At 42.5% G+C, this 18,885-nt stretch overlaps 1 protein-coding gene across 1 annotated transcript in view; it reads left to right on the top strand.

Annotated features, from left to right (window-relative positions):
• Positions 1 to 18,885, top strand: part of LARGE1 (LARGE xylosyl- and glucuronyltransferase 1) — a 313,681-nt gene that overhangs the window by 260,646 nt on the left and 34,150 nt on the right. Inside the window, exon 10 of the mRNA XM_081928248.1 lies at positions 11,350 to 11,505. Coding sequence (XP_081784374.1) covers positions 11,350 to 11,505 — 156 coding nt within the window. The remainder of the gene's footprint in view (positions 1 to 11,349; positions 11,506 to 18,885) is intronic.

Here is an 18,885-nt window from a genome sequence, read left to right on the forward strand (position 1 = left end):
GCCCCAGGGAGTAGGTTGATTTGACAGTCAAAGGGTCTATGCGGTGGCAGTTTGTCTGCTTCCCTTTCGCTGAATACGTTGCTCAGATCTGCGTATTGCGGGGGCACCTTCCCTTTGTCCATTACTTCCATCCCGGCTAGGGTGACTCTGTCTCCTCCCGAAACCTTCCCCTCCTTGCAGTGTTCTAGGCAATGCGCTGACCCAAAGGAGACCACCCTCTGATGCCAGCCCACTAGCGGATCGTGTAGCGCCAGCCAGCTCATCCCCAAAATGATGGGCGCTCCTCCCAGGATGGCCACATTAAACGCTATCTGTTCGGTGTGCCTTGCCACCCTCATTATCATCGGGACAGTCTGTTGGCTAACTTCTCCCCCCAACAGCTCTCTGCCGTCAATCGTAGTCACCTGCAAGGGGTTACTTAAAGGGATGGTCTGTATCTGGTGCTCAGCTGCAAACTCCTTACTCATGAAATTACAGGAGCTGCCTGAATCCAAAAGCGCCTTGATCTTTAGTGGGTGTCCGTTTGGCAGTTCTAGTAACACCTCTATCACTAAAGCGGGTCTGGGAGGTTCCGGCATGGGCACTTTCACTGCTCTTTGGCCTGGCTGCTGTGCCCCGACGGTGGCAGCCAGGCGTTGGCTTTTACTTGCTCCTTGCCTTCCTCTTCCTTTCCCCCAACAGCTCCTGCCATCCCTTGCCATTCCTTTCTTTGTGGGCAGACTCGGGCAAAGTGCCCTGGCTGTTGGCAGAGATAACATCTCTTGGCGCTCCTTCCCTCCTTCTTCCGCCCTTCACTGGGATTTGAAACTGCGCGCGCCCGCGCTGTTCCAACTTCCATCGGCTCTGCCGGCGGGAAAGGTGGCTCTGGAATGTCTGGAATGCGGAACTCCCTCCAACGGTCTCCTTTCCCTTCCCGCTTTTCCAAAGCCCTCGCCTCCTGGCGCGCTCCTATGCACAGCGCAGATTTGGTTAACTGATCCATAGACTCCGCCCTGGGCCCCCGGGAAAGCTCATCTTTGACGGTTGAAGAAAGCCCCTCTTCGAAAAGCATTTGGATGGGCTCCGCCGATAGGTCCCACCCCAATTTATGAATCAGCATAGTAAACTCAGTCCAGTACTCACGGACAGATCTGCTTCCTTGCTGGCAAGCCATTAACTGCCTTCGCACCACCCCCTGCTCAATATCGCTGGAAAACATCAGGTCCATGGCACGAAAAAACTTCCTCGTGTCCTTTAGGATCTCATTATTCGCTGCCATCAGGGGTCTAACCCAATCCTTCGCCCCGGATTCGAGATGGCCAATCACAAAAGCCACTCGCGATTCCTCGTCGGGGAAGTCATCAAACTGCAAGTTTAGAGCGTATTGCATCTCTGTTCTAAAGGCATGATAGTTCCTGGGATCCCCCCCCGAATTTCTGCACCAATCCTGGCACCTTTCTGGCGAGCGGGGTGGTTTTCTCCTTTCCCTTTTCTGCATCCTGAGCCCTCCTCTCCTCAAGCCTCGCCGTTTGCAGCGCCAACTGGATCTCCAACGCCCTGTACCTTTCTTCCAGGCTTGGACCCCCTCCAGCTGCTCCTGCTCCTCCGGTTCCGGCTGGGTTGCTCATGATGCTTCTCCCTGCACAAGCTGGCTTTCGGTGACTTTCGGATTGCTGTGATGGGACGATGAGCTGCTTGTGCGTAAAATGCAAGTCCCTCAGAGTTTGATCAGGTTTTCAAACCTCTGCCTGTGACGGAGCCCCTCCAGCATGGCTGCGTCAATCACTAGTAGAATCCGAAAGTGGCTGCTTTCGGAATCGTTTCCAACATAAAAGCTCTTTAACGGAAACACGTCGTCTGGCCTCTCGGCGTGACAGTTTCCGGCGAGGTGTGGGTGTCCCTATAGGAGGTCCTGAGACCTCCCCACTGTTTTCGCTGGAAGCGTCTCTGAGCCATCCCTCCGACTCACTTTCCCTTGGAGTTCTTGCTCGCCCTCTACTGGTTCCCTCTTCCGCTGCTACTCCTCTCTCAACCTCAGTGAGCCTTTGCGCCCCCGGCGCTTTAGATGGCAGTTCCCTGACAGATAGCTACAGTCTAAAATTCTTAATGCTTAAGGAATGATTCCTGTTGACTACTTTAAGTTGGATTGATCGTTGCATTCGAGACAGATCTCACTCTTTGATTGCCCTACTTCCAACTTGCGAAGCAAATTCTACCTGTCACTAATTGGCTTCAGGGCCAAGGTCAGGACCAGAATTGGCATGGTCAGGCATCTGCCAAGGGCCAACAACCCAGCAGAGGGCCATCTCAACCTTTATCTCCTCTTCACCACTGCAGCCTGGTTGTTCACCAGCTGCTTATTCTGGCTCAGTCAGTGGTGGAGCAGTGGATGAAGGAAGATCAGTAGGTGCCACTGCCTGCTTGATCATTGGCGCACTGCCTAACAGTAAGCAAGTGGCATCAATAATCAAGAAGAGAAGGAGCAGGACTCACTGTGGGAGTGGGTCCTATGGATCCTCCAAAATCTGGAGCCGAGGCAGTGGCTGATTCCCACATAATGTTGATGGTTTAGTGCTTTGTGAACATACCTAGACAAGCCAGAATGAAGCATCAGATACATGTTCTTTCCCCATCCCTTCTGCTCATCCTGCATAGCCGAGAGGAAGACTTTGGCAGAATTTAGTCTAATTTGTAAAGAATCCTGGCTTTGCATTTAATCCATATCAGGGTTTTACTTTAAAGCAAACTTGGCTATGGTGTTGTTGTTTTTAACAAGCCATTGCCAAACGATGGTTTATGAAACCAGAGTTTGTTTTAAGCCAGGATCCCTGGTTCAAACACATATTAGCAGCCTATGCAAGTAGTCCTTAGGGAGAAAATGTGGCTGACATATTTAGCACAGGGTGGATTTTAAAAAAACAACAACCTGGAAATTAGGAAGTTCCAGTGACATTTAAAATAAATGGCACAATACAGTATATTTGGCACATTATGTATTTTATATTGAATAGGACTGGAGTGAAGAAAAATGTAGCAGAAGCCTCCAGTGGGTGGAAGAGAAAAAGATGAATTGTATACATTGGTGTTAGAGGATTAAGAAGAATGGTGTGGGAAGAAGGAAACACAGAAGGAGATTTTAAATTCCAAACTGAGCTGGACCTGGCCTTTGCATTCCTCAAATCAGATGGAACCAAATTATTCCTATCAAACTGAAAAGGCATCCATTTAATTCCATTTGACCTGGAAGTCACTGAAGTTTGGGGATTTGTCATCATTGCAGTGACCAACTTTATGTTTCAGACTTCAGGTGTCCTCATAAATGGCTGTTGTTCTGCTATGGGTGCACTTCTCTGCTGCTCTTTTCACAATCTTGGGCGATAGACCTATGTAGCTGCTAAGTAGTGGACTGGTCTCTCCTGTTGCCCCCAGTAGTGATAGAGGAAAATAGCCTTGTGTGTGCAATAGGAGTATCACAGCTGTTGTGTACCCAGCAGGAATTATGAAACTGGAGGCTCCCCATATATGAGGAGTAGAGAAACTTTTCGATTCAGATGAGTCAAGCTTATCTTGAACATCTGATTTAAAATGCTCCACTTGAATGGGAGTGAGTGGGTTGTTGCATGCGGAAAATATTTATTGGATCACAGCGAACAGGAGATAAGGAGATATGGATAATTAAGACAGTCTGTTAATTTGTAGTGATCAACCAACCAAGTAAATTAAAATATTACCCCCCTCTTTTTTGTCATCTGTCATCAGATTTATAGTCTTTTTCACCATACCTTGGAAACAATTTCCTCTGTGCTCCCAACTCAAGATCTAAAATGGCTTAAACCTAATTGATACATTGTCCTAATGATGAAGCAGCAAGTGGACTTCTTTCTCCAGCAGTCAGTTCCGCTGACCAGCATCTGGAGAATGCTACCAAGGACACAGGCACAAACTACCCACCCCCTGCTCATCTTGCCCAGCACTCCTGGCAAAGGGAGCTTCCTGGTCTTTACTGCCATTGTTGACACACCATGTACTGCCATCTTTTGCATTTACTCTGACAACAGCTGTCTTGTTTTGAATGAAGAGACACACTTTCCCCCTGCAGTTTCTCAGAGCAGGACTAGACACTGTATTCAATATGGGGCTGTCACCCAATGCAGGTGATGGGAGCTATAGCTATTTGGAGGAAGTTGCTGAAGGCTGGCCTAGACATAGATTCTAGTACAGTGGTACCTCTAGATACAAACAGGATCTGTTCGAGAGCCCTCTCACATCTAGAAGCAAACGTAACTAGTGACGGCACATCTGCGCATGCACGTGTCACTTTTCGTCGATTCTGTGCATGCGCGCGACGTCATTTTGAGCATCTGCGCATGTGCAAGTGGTGAAACCCAGAAGTAATGCGCTCCATTACTTCCGGGCTGCTGTGGAGCGCAACTCGAACGTGCTCAATTTGAAGCGTATTCAACCCAAGGTATGACTGTATTTCACATCTTAGGGAATGGTGAGATAGCATAATAGCTGGCAGGAGGTGTTGAGATAATTTTTATTTTAGTTTAGTCATTTAACAACATTTGCATACCACTTGACTATAATAAAACCTCTAAGTAGTTTACAAAAGAAAACGAAAACATTAAAATTATCTACCATATTGGCCCAAATATAAGCCACACCCACAAATAAGCTGCACCTTTAAAATTTGGCGGCTTGGGGGAGGCTTGGGAGTGGCGGACAGGACGTGCGCCGTTGCCCCGTGTTCCTGGGCTGCTTTTTAGGGGGGAGCCGCACCACTTTGACAGCGGCGTAAGGTCGTGAATATAAGCCACACTTTAACTTTTCACAATCGGAATTTGGAAAAAAAGTGTGGCTTATATTCAGTCCAATTCTGTACATGAAACTCATACTATGTACATTGATAGAGGGCAGGATTAGCCAATGTGATGCCCTGCAGATATTGCTGAACTCCAAATCCCAGCAACACTAACCAGCATGACCAATGACCATGGATGATGGGAGTTGTAGTCTAGCAACATAGGGAAAGCACCAACTTGGCTACCCCTGCTGTAGTGTATACAGTAGGATACAGCCGGTCCTATTTAATTCTCACTCAACAGCACTTTTGGATAGAGACTACATTCAGATTAGATTCTTTACATTTCAAGCAATAATGTGTTTTTCTCTGTGCAATGAATTTTCAGTTGCAGCATTTTGACAAAGACCACACGGCAGTGAAATCCTATACAACAAGTTAATGAATTGTGATTTTCCCCAACAATGAGTTGTGACCTCACTGAGTGAGTCAGGCAAGAGAATTTGCTGGTTGTCAAGGATACAACATAGATATTCTGGACATTCAAAATCATGAGAGAAGACATAGTTTTCTTTTGTGGGGGTAAGAAGTATGGATAGTTCAACAGAAATTCATTTAACTTCTTATTTTTATAAAAACAAAAAGAAATTGCCCCAGAAATACATTGCCTGGCATTTGCAATCAGTTTGAATGTAATCTATGTTGAACCAACAGATGCTTGGATTGTGATCCTAATCAAATCTCTCCATATGAAAAATGAACTAGCTGGATGTGAGTCACCCTGTCTTCCTCGGCCATGTTTTCCAAACTGGAACAACCTGGTGAAACTTGTCTGCTAATATTTGCATTTTTCAGAGGCCTTAACCCAAAACAGTCATTTCAGATTCACCTCAAACATTTTTCACCTGCTAAACCTCTTGCAAGTCCAACTGCAACTCAAGACCGAGCTGACTCATTGCAATGGTGTCCTGGAAACTCTCTAGCTTAGCAAAACAATCGTGGCAGCTGAAAAATGTTAATGGAGCCCTTCTGTCCAAAACTGGGCTCCTCATGTCTTTGATCCAAGCACTGTGATAAGCTCAGTTCCTCAGTGAAGGACTGCTCTCTTCATACAAGGTATATTTTCAATTGACAGCATTTCCATGGCCAGGCTGTTTGGGGAGGCCACCAGCAAATTAACAGCTGAGCTGAAATATGAACTTAAGACTCTCCACTCATTCTCTTGACTGCTACACTATGCCGGTTTCATAGTTACCAAAACATAATTACCACCACTGTACTATACAATTTATCAGTGGTAGACAGTGTACTATATTTATGTCAGTCTGTGGGAAATTCATTTTCAACTTATAATGCAACTGTAATTCACCTTACATCTCTACTTGGAAATAAGCCTCATTGACTAACTCCCAAGCAAGTGGGTATAGGATTGCAGCCTTAACATTTCAAAAAAGAAGTAGACAAACTAAAAGAATAACTGCATATTCTCTGATAAAACCTAAGCGAGGGGGAAACAATAGTATTGAAAAGGCCATCTTATTTTCTCAAATTAAGTAGCATGTGACCTTTAAGAAGTATTTGCCCTTTAAGGCAGTTAACATGAAAAATACAAATAGAAATTAGCCATGTTTTTTTGAATTTCTCAGAAGGTAAGGCTAGCTGAGTTGGGGTTTTATAAGTGAAAAATAACCCATTACAGTTTTGGCCTTATACGTATCTGTAGATAGCTGGTGTTTGATATTTAATGATATTTAATTATATATGAGAGAGCCAGCACGGCACAGCATGGGAGACCAGGGTTCAAATTCCCACTGAGGCAGGAAGCTCACTGGGTGACCTTGAGCCAGTCACTGCCTCCCACCCTAACCTACCTTTCAGGGTTGTTGTGAGGATTAAATGAGGAGGAAGAGAACCAAGTGTGCCACTTTGAGCTCATTGGTGAAAAGGGTGGGATATAAATGCAGTAAATAAAAAATTTAAAATAGACAGTGTTAGTTCAGAAATGTGCATGAGCCTGCCATGATCTGGGATGCAAGTATTTCCAATCTCTCTTTGAGCATTTAGTAGTAAAGGGCTTATGATTCTGTGGGTTTAAGATGGAAATGCTGAGTTAAAATTCAGTGTCCTCCAGTACTGAGAGTTCTTGAATTTGAAATGTGGTAACTGTAGTATTGACTTCAGCCGAATTAGGATTTAATTATGTATATTGGTTTCAAATAGGCTGCAGTTCTACAGCACATTCATTTGTAAATAAATGCATTTGAGTTCTGTGCAGTTACTCATGAACAGCTCTTAATTTGCATTTGGGTCCAGCCCAATAACCTGTGCAGTGGGGTGCTTAATGAATTTACGAAAAGTGTAAATTTCCAGTTGCTCAGAGAAGTTTACAAGGATATACACAGGACTATAGGCCAGAATGCAAAGAACCATACACAGCTAGTCCCTCATACTGAACATGTGTTTCTCCAATAGTTATCTGCATGATAACTATCCTTTTTTCAACAAGCCCAACACAAATACAAGAGTGGAGTACATACAGAATAGTGCTATATTGGACTCGCAAGTACATATTTATTTATTTATTTAATTACATTTCTATACCGCTCTTCATCCATAGATCTCAGGGTGGTCCACTACATAAAAATACAAGATAAGAAACACAAAATACACAGTAAAACAAGAACAGAACAGAACAAAACAATACCCCCCTCCCCGCAACTGTTATAGTAGGTTATACAAAATTAGCCTGAAAAATATGACTCAAGTGTTTGTTACAACAAAACATACAGTAATCCTGAACAATGGAGTACCAGTAATGAGCCATATCCATGCAATCTTTTTCCCAAATCCATGCATCATTGATTTCCAATTCTGGGAAATCTTTTTCTGATGGATTGGAAACTGGAATATGATTGGAATGATTCGGGACCACATCATGCTTTGTTGTAATATCCACACAACTTGCAGATATAGCAAGACTTGTCCAGTGTTAGAGGCTAAGGGTGTGTTGGTTGTTGGACGAGAACTCCCATCCATCTCAGGCAGTATAACCAATGGTCAGGAATGTTGGGAGCTGGAATCTAACAATATCCAAAGGGCCACAGTTTCCCATCCCTGTAGTCTAGCCTGCCAGTCTTTCTCCATACAAAAGAATGAACTGCACTTTCTCAAAACAAAAAAAAATTCCTTCCAGATACACATCTTCAGATACACATCTGAAGAAGTGTGCATGCACACGAAAGCTCATACCAAGAACTGACTTAGTTGGTCTTTAAGGTGCTACTGGAAGGATTTTTTTTTGTTTTGACTATGGCAGACCAACACGGCTACCTATCTGTAACTGCACTTTCTCAGCTATCTTTCCAGCCAGATCATTTATTTTTATTGGTTGAACTAAGCACCTCAAGCACTAAATGATTTTGCAGCATTTATTATATCTTGATTTTTGTCATTCATCCTGTAATTTCATTGCTAGCTAACACACCTACTGTGTTTGCAGAAATTAAAGGAGGGGTGTTAATTACAAAATAAAATAATGATAATAATAATAATAATAATAATAATAATAATAATAATAATAATAACAACAACAACAACAACAACAACAACAACAACAACAACAGCCCCTGCACTACTAAAAATTTGGTTGTTTCCTCCTGTCCTTTAACCATGTTAACACCTGCCTATCCTTCAAAGAAAAAAATTCTGGGCACTATTCAATTCCATTCAACTTTCATTCAACCCAGTCCAGGCTCTCTTGGACATCTGTTCACATACAGATTCCTGACACACATTTCAGCTCCGATTAAATCATGAATATCAAGTTCTTGATACCCACTAGCTTTTGGAAATGCGAAAACTTTTCAATTTACAGCTGCCTGGAGAGTTGAGGTTGACAAATACAAATATCTAGACTGGCCATAGAACACCCACAAATCTAAAAGATGCCAACCATTCAGGGCTTACAGTATCTGTAACTCAATTTGGGCTTCATGCTTCCAGAGACCATTTTGGTCCTCAGAGGTATGCACTACGAAGGATTTCCAGACCCCAAATAAATACAATCTGTTTAGAGCTGAGTTGAGGAAAAATTCTGTCTCTCTTTTTCTTTTTCTCACTCCCCTGCAATTTCTCCCCCCACACAGAGTGCCCTAGCATAATGCTACACCAACAGCATTAATGCCTCTGCTAATGGTGAGGCCCAACCCCTAGAAACTATTGTATAAGTTCTACTCCCTTGGAGAAACTCAGTGAAATGATCCCCACAATTTCTCTGACTGCAAAGATGGCGGTGAGTTTTTGGAAGGCCATGTGTGCACAGCTCTGATTGTAGCTGCCTGCAAGGTCAGAAAAATGGGTTCTAGATCTACTCTACTGAAGCAAGAAGAGTGGAGTGGATGGATCCAACGGAACGAAAACCTTTATTTTTTTACCATTCTCCTCTTCTTGTCTAATGGCTGGTTTTCCTGTAGAGCTTGGCAAATCCGCTCTAGCAACATTCAAAGTTCTGAACAAATAAACTGCCAGAATTTATTTTTCAGGGTTGAAACCCAGTTTGCTCCAATAACAGGAAATTGCTCTTTAAAAGACTGGTTTTAGGTATGGCTGTTTTGATCATAATTAGTAATAGCTATGTACTGGCTCAGTTCCAAATCCCAGGTTGAAAATTTGTGGCAGTCAGTCAGGCTCTACTGAGAACACTGGAAAAGGAAATTATCTTCTAGTTTTGAAGACTATAGCTAGAAATGATAGCAATGTTCTTACTTTTCCCTTCCTCGTTTTCTCCTTTGTGTTCTTAAAATAGTCTTCCTCCCCACCTTTTAGGTGATCAATAATTCCCATCCTTTGCCATTTGGGCAAAATCACTTACTTGCATCCTTCTAAAGCTGTTTGCTTGCATTCATTTATTTTTCTGCTTCCACCAAGGAAGGCAACTTCATTTCAGTAACACTCTGCTTTTTAGGTTTTATGCAATGGGCTAAAAAAGAAGGTGAGCCTATTTCTCCAGGGGTGATTCACATGGAAGGATTTGAATGTAGTGCAGACCAGCAAACAATTTCACTGTGCCTTATTACATGACCACCCCACTGCACCACTCGGAGACTTGGTATTTTGGAGCTAAAACTAGCCACTCCACATAAGCAGCAAAAATCATCCCTTTTTACAAGCAGACAAAGTTTTAGCCAGCATCACATTCTGAATGAGGATTGGAGTGGGGAGGCACCATTTAGGGTCTTCCACAGTTAAACCTTTCTTCAAGGAAACTGGAGAACATGAAGTAGCGTACGATTCTAAGTGATTTGAGATGACTTCATTTCTTCTTGTTTTTGTTTATATAGCTCGTTTTATCCCTCAGCGGTTGGTTTTGGCCTTGCTGCATAGTCGACAGTCTGAAATTCCAAATAGGTTTGGTCTCATTGCCTAAGGAAGATGCTTTCAGATTAGTAATAAGAAGTGCCACGAGGAAGTTAAATAAAGCTGTGATACAGCACTGCAGCCACTGCTTACTCAGCTCTTGGCAATTTTTTTGCTGCTCAGAGTGCTGCCGCCCCTACATGTAATTTCTCTAATGGATGTACAAAGCCTTCAGGAGCCCCAGTTTGGAAGAGTTCCCAACAAAATCCTCTCTCCCCCTTCCTCCATGCATACACACATCTTGGCCTCTTTGGAATTCATAGAAGCTAATGCTTGAAACAAAGAATCCATTTTATGCCTAAAATGTAATCTCCATAAAATGAATTTGTTCCAATCTGTCACTTCTTGATCCCCACTGGAGGTTTTTCTTCAGGGCCTTTAATTCTCACCCTATTATCATCTCCCCATTACGTTGCCAAAGCAGAATGAATGGTGGCTTGTTGATTGGGCTGGGGGTAGGGAATGGTGGGGTGACACCTTTTAAATGGGCTGCCTGGCCTCTATTGAAGACACAGTAGGTGAGCTGTTGAAGCTGGCAGGACACGGTATTCATGCACAATGCAGCACAAGACTTCAGCGGTGTGGAGAAGAAAATTTCCCAGTGCTTAAATTTTTTTCCTGCAGAAAGTTTTTCCAATTCATAAGTTCATTAGTAGCAGGGGATAGGTGCCAGCTGCAACTATACATTAGGCAAGCTTGACAGTTTCAAAAGTTTTGGCTTTGTTTACTCAATACAAGTAAAATAAGCATGCTAAGTTATATCACTCGGGGGGGGGGGGAATTTCCCAGTGCAAACTAATCTTGAATTTTCAAATTCAAACTTTTCCAGAAAATTCACATCCCAGCAAGCCTTTAAGTTATGCATCAGTTTGTAAGGATGCAGGAGTATGAGATAGAGTCCTATTGTATGTCCTTCTTCGATAGGGATGTTTTCTCACTGCTTCATGTTCTCCAGCTTCCTTGAAGAAAAGGTAACTGTGGAAGATCCTAAATAGTGCGCCCCCCACTCCAATTCTCATTCAGATTCCAACACTGAGAAAGGACGAAGTAAAATGATTGTAACAATAGTGAGAAAGATGTTCTTTAAAGGCAGCAGGCAAATGTGGCTGCGTTTTCATGACGGGAATGCCTGCTTTGTTTTTTTCTCCTAGGTGATCCATTGGAACTCACCCAAAAAGCTGAGAGTAAAGAACAAGCATGTTGAATTTTTCCGCAACCTCTACCTGACATTTCTAGAGTATGACGGGAATTTATTGAGGCGGGAACTCTTTGGATGCCCCAGTGAGGCTGATGTCAACAGCGAAAATGTAAGTTGGAAGCATGTGGCATAAAGATGGGGGCGGGGCTTTTGTTTTGCATGGACCTGTGCAACTTGGAGGGAGGGAGGCTTGTATACCAGGTGAAAGAGTACAGGTTTGTTGTAGAGTCCGTTGCCTTTCTTACTCTCTCTCTCTCTCTCTATCAACTTTCAGAGGATAGCTTTCCCAGATACCTACAGACTGGTTCATAACAGTCATTCAGACTTGACTCCCACAGATTATTTCACAAATTTATCAAGAAAAGGGGTAGAATCTCCAGTATCTCTAAGCAGGTGTGGGGAACCCTTTTCTGCCATGGGCCTTGTGTCTTCATGGGTAATTTGTTGGTGACTGCCAAGCCAAAGCCAATAGTAGGTGAGGCATCCTCTGTCTCTCACTTTCTACCACCCTTCTTTCCCTCTGACTGGCACAAGCTATTCAAGGACTTTTCCAGCCCTAAAACCTGAAATTATTCTAATGGGGGAGGCTGGGAATTAAACCAGGGACTTTCTGCACATAGAGCATGTGATCTGTCATTAAGTTATGATTCTTTCCCTGCCCACTCCCAAGTAGAAATGCAATGGAAAAGAGACTGGATTCACAAAACGTCCCCCAATCTCAATAGTCTACATTGTTGAAATGATGAAGAGATGGAAGTAGCTAGACCTATACTTTTGAAAAGTTATGTGTCTTCGTATTTCTGCATATATATTGCAAGCTGTATAATGGGAAAGCATTTGAAGGTGCAATTATTGTGGGAAATTGTTTGAAATTACAGCTAGTTTCCTTCCGTAATAGCTATATGCTGAGTTCTTCCTCCTTCCATGTACCTATGAAGCACAATAGCAGTGTTCAGGACAAGTAGAACAAAACTTGCAATTCAAATCCCTCAGTCAAAGTGGTCCTTTTTAAGTTAAATGCGGGGATATTTATATATAAAGGTGTGTTCTTTTGTGTTTGCAGTATCAATTTGTTTAAAATGTTAGAGGCAGGATTTACTGCATGATGCATTTAAATCAGACTTTTGCAAAGCCACCTACAAGAGAATTCACTAGCAGAAACAAGGTAGGCAAATAATTTTAGGTGCCCCTATAAGAAAAGGAGTTTGGGCACCCCAAAATTCCTCATTACCAAAATTCTGCAATTTAATATGCACGATAGTTTATAACTGTTGTTCATGTTATGCTCACAACCCCCTGTGAGGAAGAGGGCTTTGCTGGTGGCAGAGGAATACATACTGAACAATTACTTTTAGGCTTCCTCTATGTATATAGCTGGTCACACTTCAAACAAATGGTGAATAAATGCAAGGCTGAATTAGGGTAGTTGGGGGTCCTGGTGCAGTTCCCAAAATAGGACACACAAACACCCCCAATGAAATTAGGTGCCACAAATTAAGTCCTGTAGGATCTTAAAAGTTAACAAAATTTTATGGCATAACCTTTTGTGGACTACGAGCACTACTCTTAGCATGTGGAGTTTCACAACTCACAGCAAAACGAAAATGAAAAGGTTCTTACCAACCATAGAGTGAAGATCTATTACTCTGTGCCAGGGCCAGCCTTATCATTAGGCAAAGTGAAGTGGATGCCTCCAGCAGCAGCAGATGCTTGGAATTGGGAAGCAGTAGCCAGACAGAGCTATGTGTGCTCTGTTGTTTGCCCTGCATCCCCCAAGCTAGCTTTCTGCCCTCAGGTGCAGTGGAAGAGGCTGTGCTGTCACCAGTGTAAGATTCAGATGCCAGTCTGGCCAGGCATCTGTACTTGCAATTGGAGGGAGCACTGTTGATTCTCCACCCCCCCCCCCCTTTGGAGTCATTTTCCTTCTCTTCTTGACTTCTTAAAGAGACGGTCATGTTGCTTTAGAACTCATGAAGCTAACTATTGTGCATAATTTCATATCTGAAAATCAAGAGTAATTACATATACCTCTAGATATACTCCCCCAGTTCAAGCATCACATCACACACACACAACTGTAACTTACGAGATAGAACTTCAGTTTCTCACTTCATTTAAAAAAACAAAGAAACTCTCAAACACACTGGCCCAGTTTAGACGTAAAATATACAAGCCTGGAGCTCATATGCTCCCTTCTCCTATGTCAATGTGACCATGAGAACAAGATTATAAACTTTTCTTTCCAGTTTCAGTTAACTACTGTTTATCTTAATGTCTCCAAACTATAAATTGCAGTTGATTTTAGCTATGGCTTATGGAAGCAAGCCAGCTTCACATACCATGGTTTGAAGCTGGCTTATTTCCTCACTCCATGAAGACTAACCATAATCTGGCTAGGTTTGGACATAATCCTCCATTGCTGTGGTTGGTTAAAATTGGAAGCAAAATCTCATTTTTATCGCAATATATTCCAATGAGGCCTCTGTAGTTCATCATTATTTTTATTCTAAGTTTATTTTCGCTCACTAGTTCCTTTCAGTTTCTGCTCAGTGCATTCCAGCAATAAATGTACTCCTTTCTTAGTTGCAATAAAGTGAGGAGGAGTTTTATTTATATCTTAAAAGGTGTTCCTAACAACACAGAGAAGAAATTAAGTAGATATTTCAAAATACCTTACAAAACCTGCAATTTTAAAAAGAAATCTTTCCAACTACGTGAACAACATTTAGAATACAAGTCTGAAAACTTAACATCTGAAAACCACGGAGAGAAGGAGGGGGGCTGTTCCTTTAAACGGCAATTCTAGTTGTGAGCCTATAGTCTCCACTGTGTCACTTGCCATAAATTGTTAACACAGACTACCAGTGTACCAAGTAGGGAAGCCTTGCAATGTATTTATTTTTATTTCATTTATTTTAAAACATATACAGATAGCCCTCTCATATAAAATATCAACAAAATAGGCAAGTACAAGATAAAAATGACTAGCTCACCTTGAGAAACTTAGCACAACTGGATAGGCTTGAAGAGAAGTCTGAAAATTAGCAGCAAGGATGCTGGCCGAATCTTTGCTGGAAGAGTATTCCTCAGCATGGGACCAGTGACACAGAATGCTCTACTTCCAGGTGAAGTCAGTTGTCCCCATGTTTCAAAAGCTTGGCTAACAGCACTCTTATGTAGCATACCTTAGCACAGAGGTAACTTTATGGAATGGAATGGAATGGAATGGAATACAAATGTCATTCATTCATTCATTGTAATATTTCCCTTTTCCAAAAAGCAAACGATCAAGTTGAGTTGGGGGAGGTAAGACAATAAAGAATACGCTCAGAGATAGATGGCAGCAGCACATTTGGAGGCTGCTCCTTACAAGAGAAGGGCTGTCATTCTGTTTTGCTTTGCCTGCAAAAAGTCTCTGGCATCTCCAGGGATGGGTGAGGAATATCTCCTGTTTAACACCCTGGTTTGCACCTCCCAGTCAGTGTAGACAATACTGTACTGAGATTGATAGACCAATGTCCTGTCATGAGTCTTGAGGCATCACCAGGCTCGGGAATGACAGACTAAGATGGACAAGAAGGAAAACCAGGAGAATGACCGGGGGGGTGAGACCTGGGAACAAGAGCCTTGCAAGTGGGCACCCTTGGCCCACCTTTAAAAGCTTGGCAGGTGGGCATTGCACCCCATTGGGACAACTCCACTTTTCCTGTGCAGTTCTGGCCTCCTTTCCCTGATCTTTGACTCCTTGGACTTGACCTGCTGCTTCTAGCCTGGCTAACCTTTCATTTCCTGAGCGTAGCTGCTATTTTGCTGAGCTTGTATATCTTATTTGTCTCAATGAAGATCTCTTCCTTACTCTCAAGTAAGAGCCTCTCTCATCATGATCTGGGTGGGAACCAGGATAATAAGGCACTTCCTATGTTCCTGCTGGGAATGTTAGTGCCAATTCGCCAAAATGTTCTGCTTGGCATTCCTTGTAGTTCTGGTGCTGGGAGGGGTGGAAATTACATTTGCCCAGTGGGCAGGCTAGCCCCACACAAGAGAAAATACTAGTACAGGATTTAAAACAGCTCTGCCTCAGATAATTTGAGGGTTGGTTGAATGGTAGCTTTCATTGTTTACAAGATCAATGGCTTATGCCTGTCACTTGCAATCTGGCTGTCTCAGAATTTACCCTCAAGGGGTCATTTCAATATGTAAGCTATTACAACTTAGCAACTCCATGTTATTAGAGGTATTGCATTTAGAATTTAATTTGTAATTAAGAGAGCTTGTTTGGAATGCAAATATCTGTTAAATACCTAATGGAGTTCAATAGGTTTCATACTGCCCTCAGTTATGCTTTGGCCTCATTACAGCACACTAGTGTTAAGAAGAGGCATTACAGAGAGCATAAATTAGATTTATAGTTTTTTCCTTATGCTCCTTGTTTTTTGCCTGTATGCAAAGTAGCTCATTTCTCCTGTATATTATGCATTCTGCTGCATGCTGGTGGTTTCTTCTTTTTGTGATTTCCCTCCCTAGTTTGAGTTTTTGTACTGTGGGTTGTGGTGAAGGAGATCATTCACAGATGCTAAAATGATTTTGTAGTTGCTCCAGGGATAGAACACCATTTTCACGTAATGGTTTGACATCAGAAGCATTTGAAACAGGATAGGCTGGAAGTTTAAGTAAATATTTAAAAAAAAACAAAAACAGGGGAAACCAGGGGCCTAATTTCTGAAACCAAGTCTTTTGCTTACCATTGAAATATGTTTCTTGATTTCGGTGGGCAGAGCAAAGTCTCACGCTGTCTTCAGCATTATTATTATTATTGTGTATTAAATTTGTACATTCTTCCTGTCAGTAAAATTTGAGATCTAAAATAGGATGGGGACCCTCTGGCCCTCCAGGTACTGTTGGGATGCAGCTTCCATCAGCCCCAGCCAGCATCACAGGTAGTCAGAACTGATGAGGGTTCTTTTCCAACAACATCTGGAGGGCCACCAATTCCCCCTTCCTGTTCTGAAACATTCGTCCTTACAAGAAATAGGCATTTCATTGCACAGCTTCTGGCAAATGCTGAAGAGGCGCCTCTTTACCCTGGCTTTTGATACTTGGCGTGGAAATTTTTAATACCTACGTTGTTTTTGTGACTGTAAGTTGTTTTACACTGTTTTTGATACTGTGTTTTAATGTTGTAACCCACCCTGGGACCTCATAGTAAAGGGCTGGTCGTCAACAACAACAACAGATTCCTATATGTCAAAACTGTTCTTCCCTCTGTTTAACATTTTTAAAACCAAGCTTTCTTTGGGAAAACCCAATTCAGCATCCCCCTGTGTGAAGTTGCCAGTACCTGATCATAGCAACACATAAGGAGAGATTGAGATCTGGGAGTTAATGTGATGGAATGTCCTGAAAAGCTTACTTGAAGAATTCATTTTAGTTATAACAAGCACACAGATGGCAGAGATTATCAAGGGAAGAAGCCCAAGAACATGACATACTTGACTTCAGAGCAGAGATGCTGAAAATGTTTGTCAATGGTAGCTTATTGTAGCATGTGACTGTTATCGGGCTTCGTAACGTTTTCTTTCCTTCCTCATGTTTACAGTTTGGTTATTCTACTGCTTAGTTGCTTTCTATGGAGGAGGGATATGAGTATCCTGACATTAAATATATATTTTTAATCTCTGTTGTGTCAACTGAACTTGCGTGCTTGGGTTTGGACAGATGGAGGGAAGGGGAGAGATCTGATACCATTACAGTAGTTCAAATGCAACAGGGGAGCACATTTGGTACAAAAAGGGAAATTATGGTAAGAAAAAGAAGTGTTTTGTGCTAAGTGCAGGGCCTGTAAAATGGAAACTATTGAAGGGTTTTTTATGCTGCCTAATATATGTGATGCACCACCCGTGTCATCTGGTGACTTTGCTTTCACAGTTGCTAAATGAGCCACCAGATTTAACAAGGGTTCTGCACTAATTTGCTCCATATCTCATGCATGGCATGAAATGTGGAAGGGGGAATTTACAGCCCTTGAAGTAAGTGGAAAGGACCTCAGCAGGATTAGTGGCCTTTAGATCAAGCATTGTTGCCTGTCTCATCCGACTCTTCCCCGCCTCTTCTTATTTTAATGCTGAAAGTAAGTTTCCAATGAAAGTCATAAAAGCAATGCACACTGTAATATCTTATTTATGAGCTTTCTATAGGCCTTTAATGTTTATGTCCAGCATTCCATTACCAGAGGACCTACTTGTAAAGCGCAGGGTTGTTCTGTAGTATGTTTAGTATACCCAGTTGTGACTTCACAGCAAAAGCTGTAAGGCAAGATATAATTTCTCTAGTAAAGGCCTCATATTCATTCCGTATTCACTTTTTTTCTTTTTGCAGTGACTTCTGTCAGGGGCATTCATATGATGAAGCACCAAAACTACTGAGAGCAGTGGCAGTGATAAAAGCTGTGGTGCAGGGTAGAGCAGTTTTGTGACTGAAAGAACTTGCATGTTACCAGTTTTAAGGGAATTACCCTACCAGTAACAAAGAATGCTTAATTCCAGAAAGAGCTGTGCCAGGGAAACAAATCCCAGCCACTTGATTGCCCAGCCACTGAGGGATCCGATTTTTATACATGGAGTTTTGAGGATTTATTCAGTTCTGTTCAAGTCTAGTGCAAACATGTTGGATGGTAGCTTTTGGGGGGGGGGAACAATTGCCAAAATGTAGGCATTTGAGGAACTTTCCTGTCCTGAGTAAGGAATAGCTGATGGGAAAATACTGATTGATTATGTAAGCCTTCTTGTGAGGGCTGTGTTCTACAAGATAACCTGTAAATAAGGATGTAATATAATCATATAATAATTGGTTGAAGTCGCTGTTCACGTCACTTTTTCTGTCCCCAAAGTCTTGTGTGGTAGAATAGTAGCTAGTGGGCAGGGGTCAAAAACAGGATCCACAAATACTCATGTCACGGTCACCATGGCAACCACCCTTCCTGATTAGCATCACTTCTCATAACACATACTTCAAAATATGTTCCAGAGGCAGAACCACCAAAGCACAACATGAAGTTAGGCCTGGAAATGGCACACAAAATGGGGGTCCCCTCACGGTTCCTTTTCAGTGTCTCCAAAGAGCAGCCTGGAAAATGTGGATGAGGCAGGGTAGATCCTTTAACTTTAGAATGTACTGTAGGGATACTCAGAGCAGAGACTGAACTAAAAGCACAGCAGCTGAGGGCAGGAAACAGCAGGAAAATTAAAAGCTGCTGAAACCACTCCGATTATAAATTCAGACCAGCTAACTGCTGTGCCTGGGAGCGCATGATCAACAAGACGAAAAATACTGTTGCAATTAGTCTCTGCACACCAGTGGAATAGCATTGCCTATCTAGAGCCTGTTTTGGAATGCAGAACATTTTAACAGCTCCTCCATAGAAGTTCCTGGACAATTCCTTCGGAATGATGCAGCCCAAATGGAGACTTGCTTTTAAAGCTAAGGTTGTATA

The sequence above is a fragment of the Podarcis melisellensis genome (assembly GCF_964234715.1).
Source record: "Podarcis melisellensis genome assembly, chromosome: 10".
NCBI classification, from domain to species: Eukaryota; Metazoa; Chordata; class Lepidosauria; order Squamata; family Lacertidae; genus Podarcis; species Podarcis melisellensis.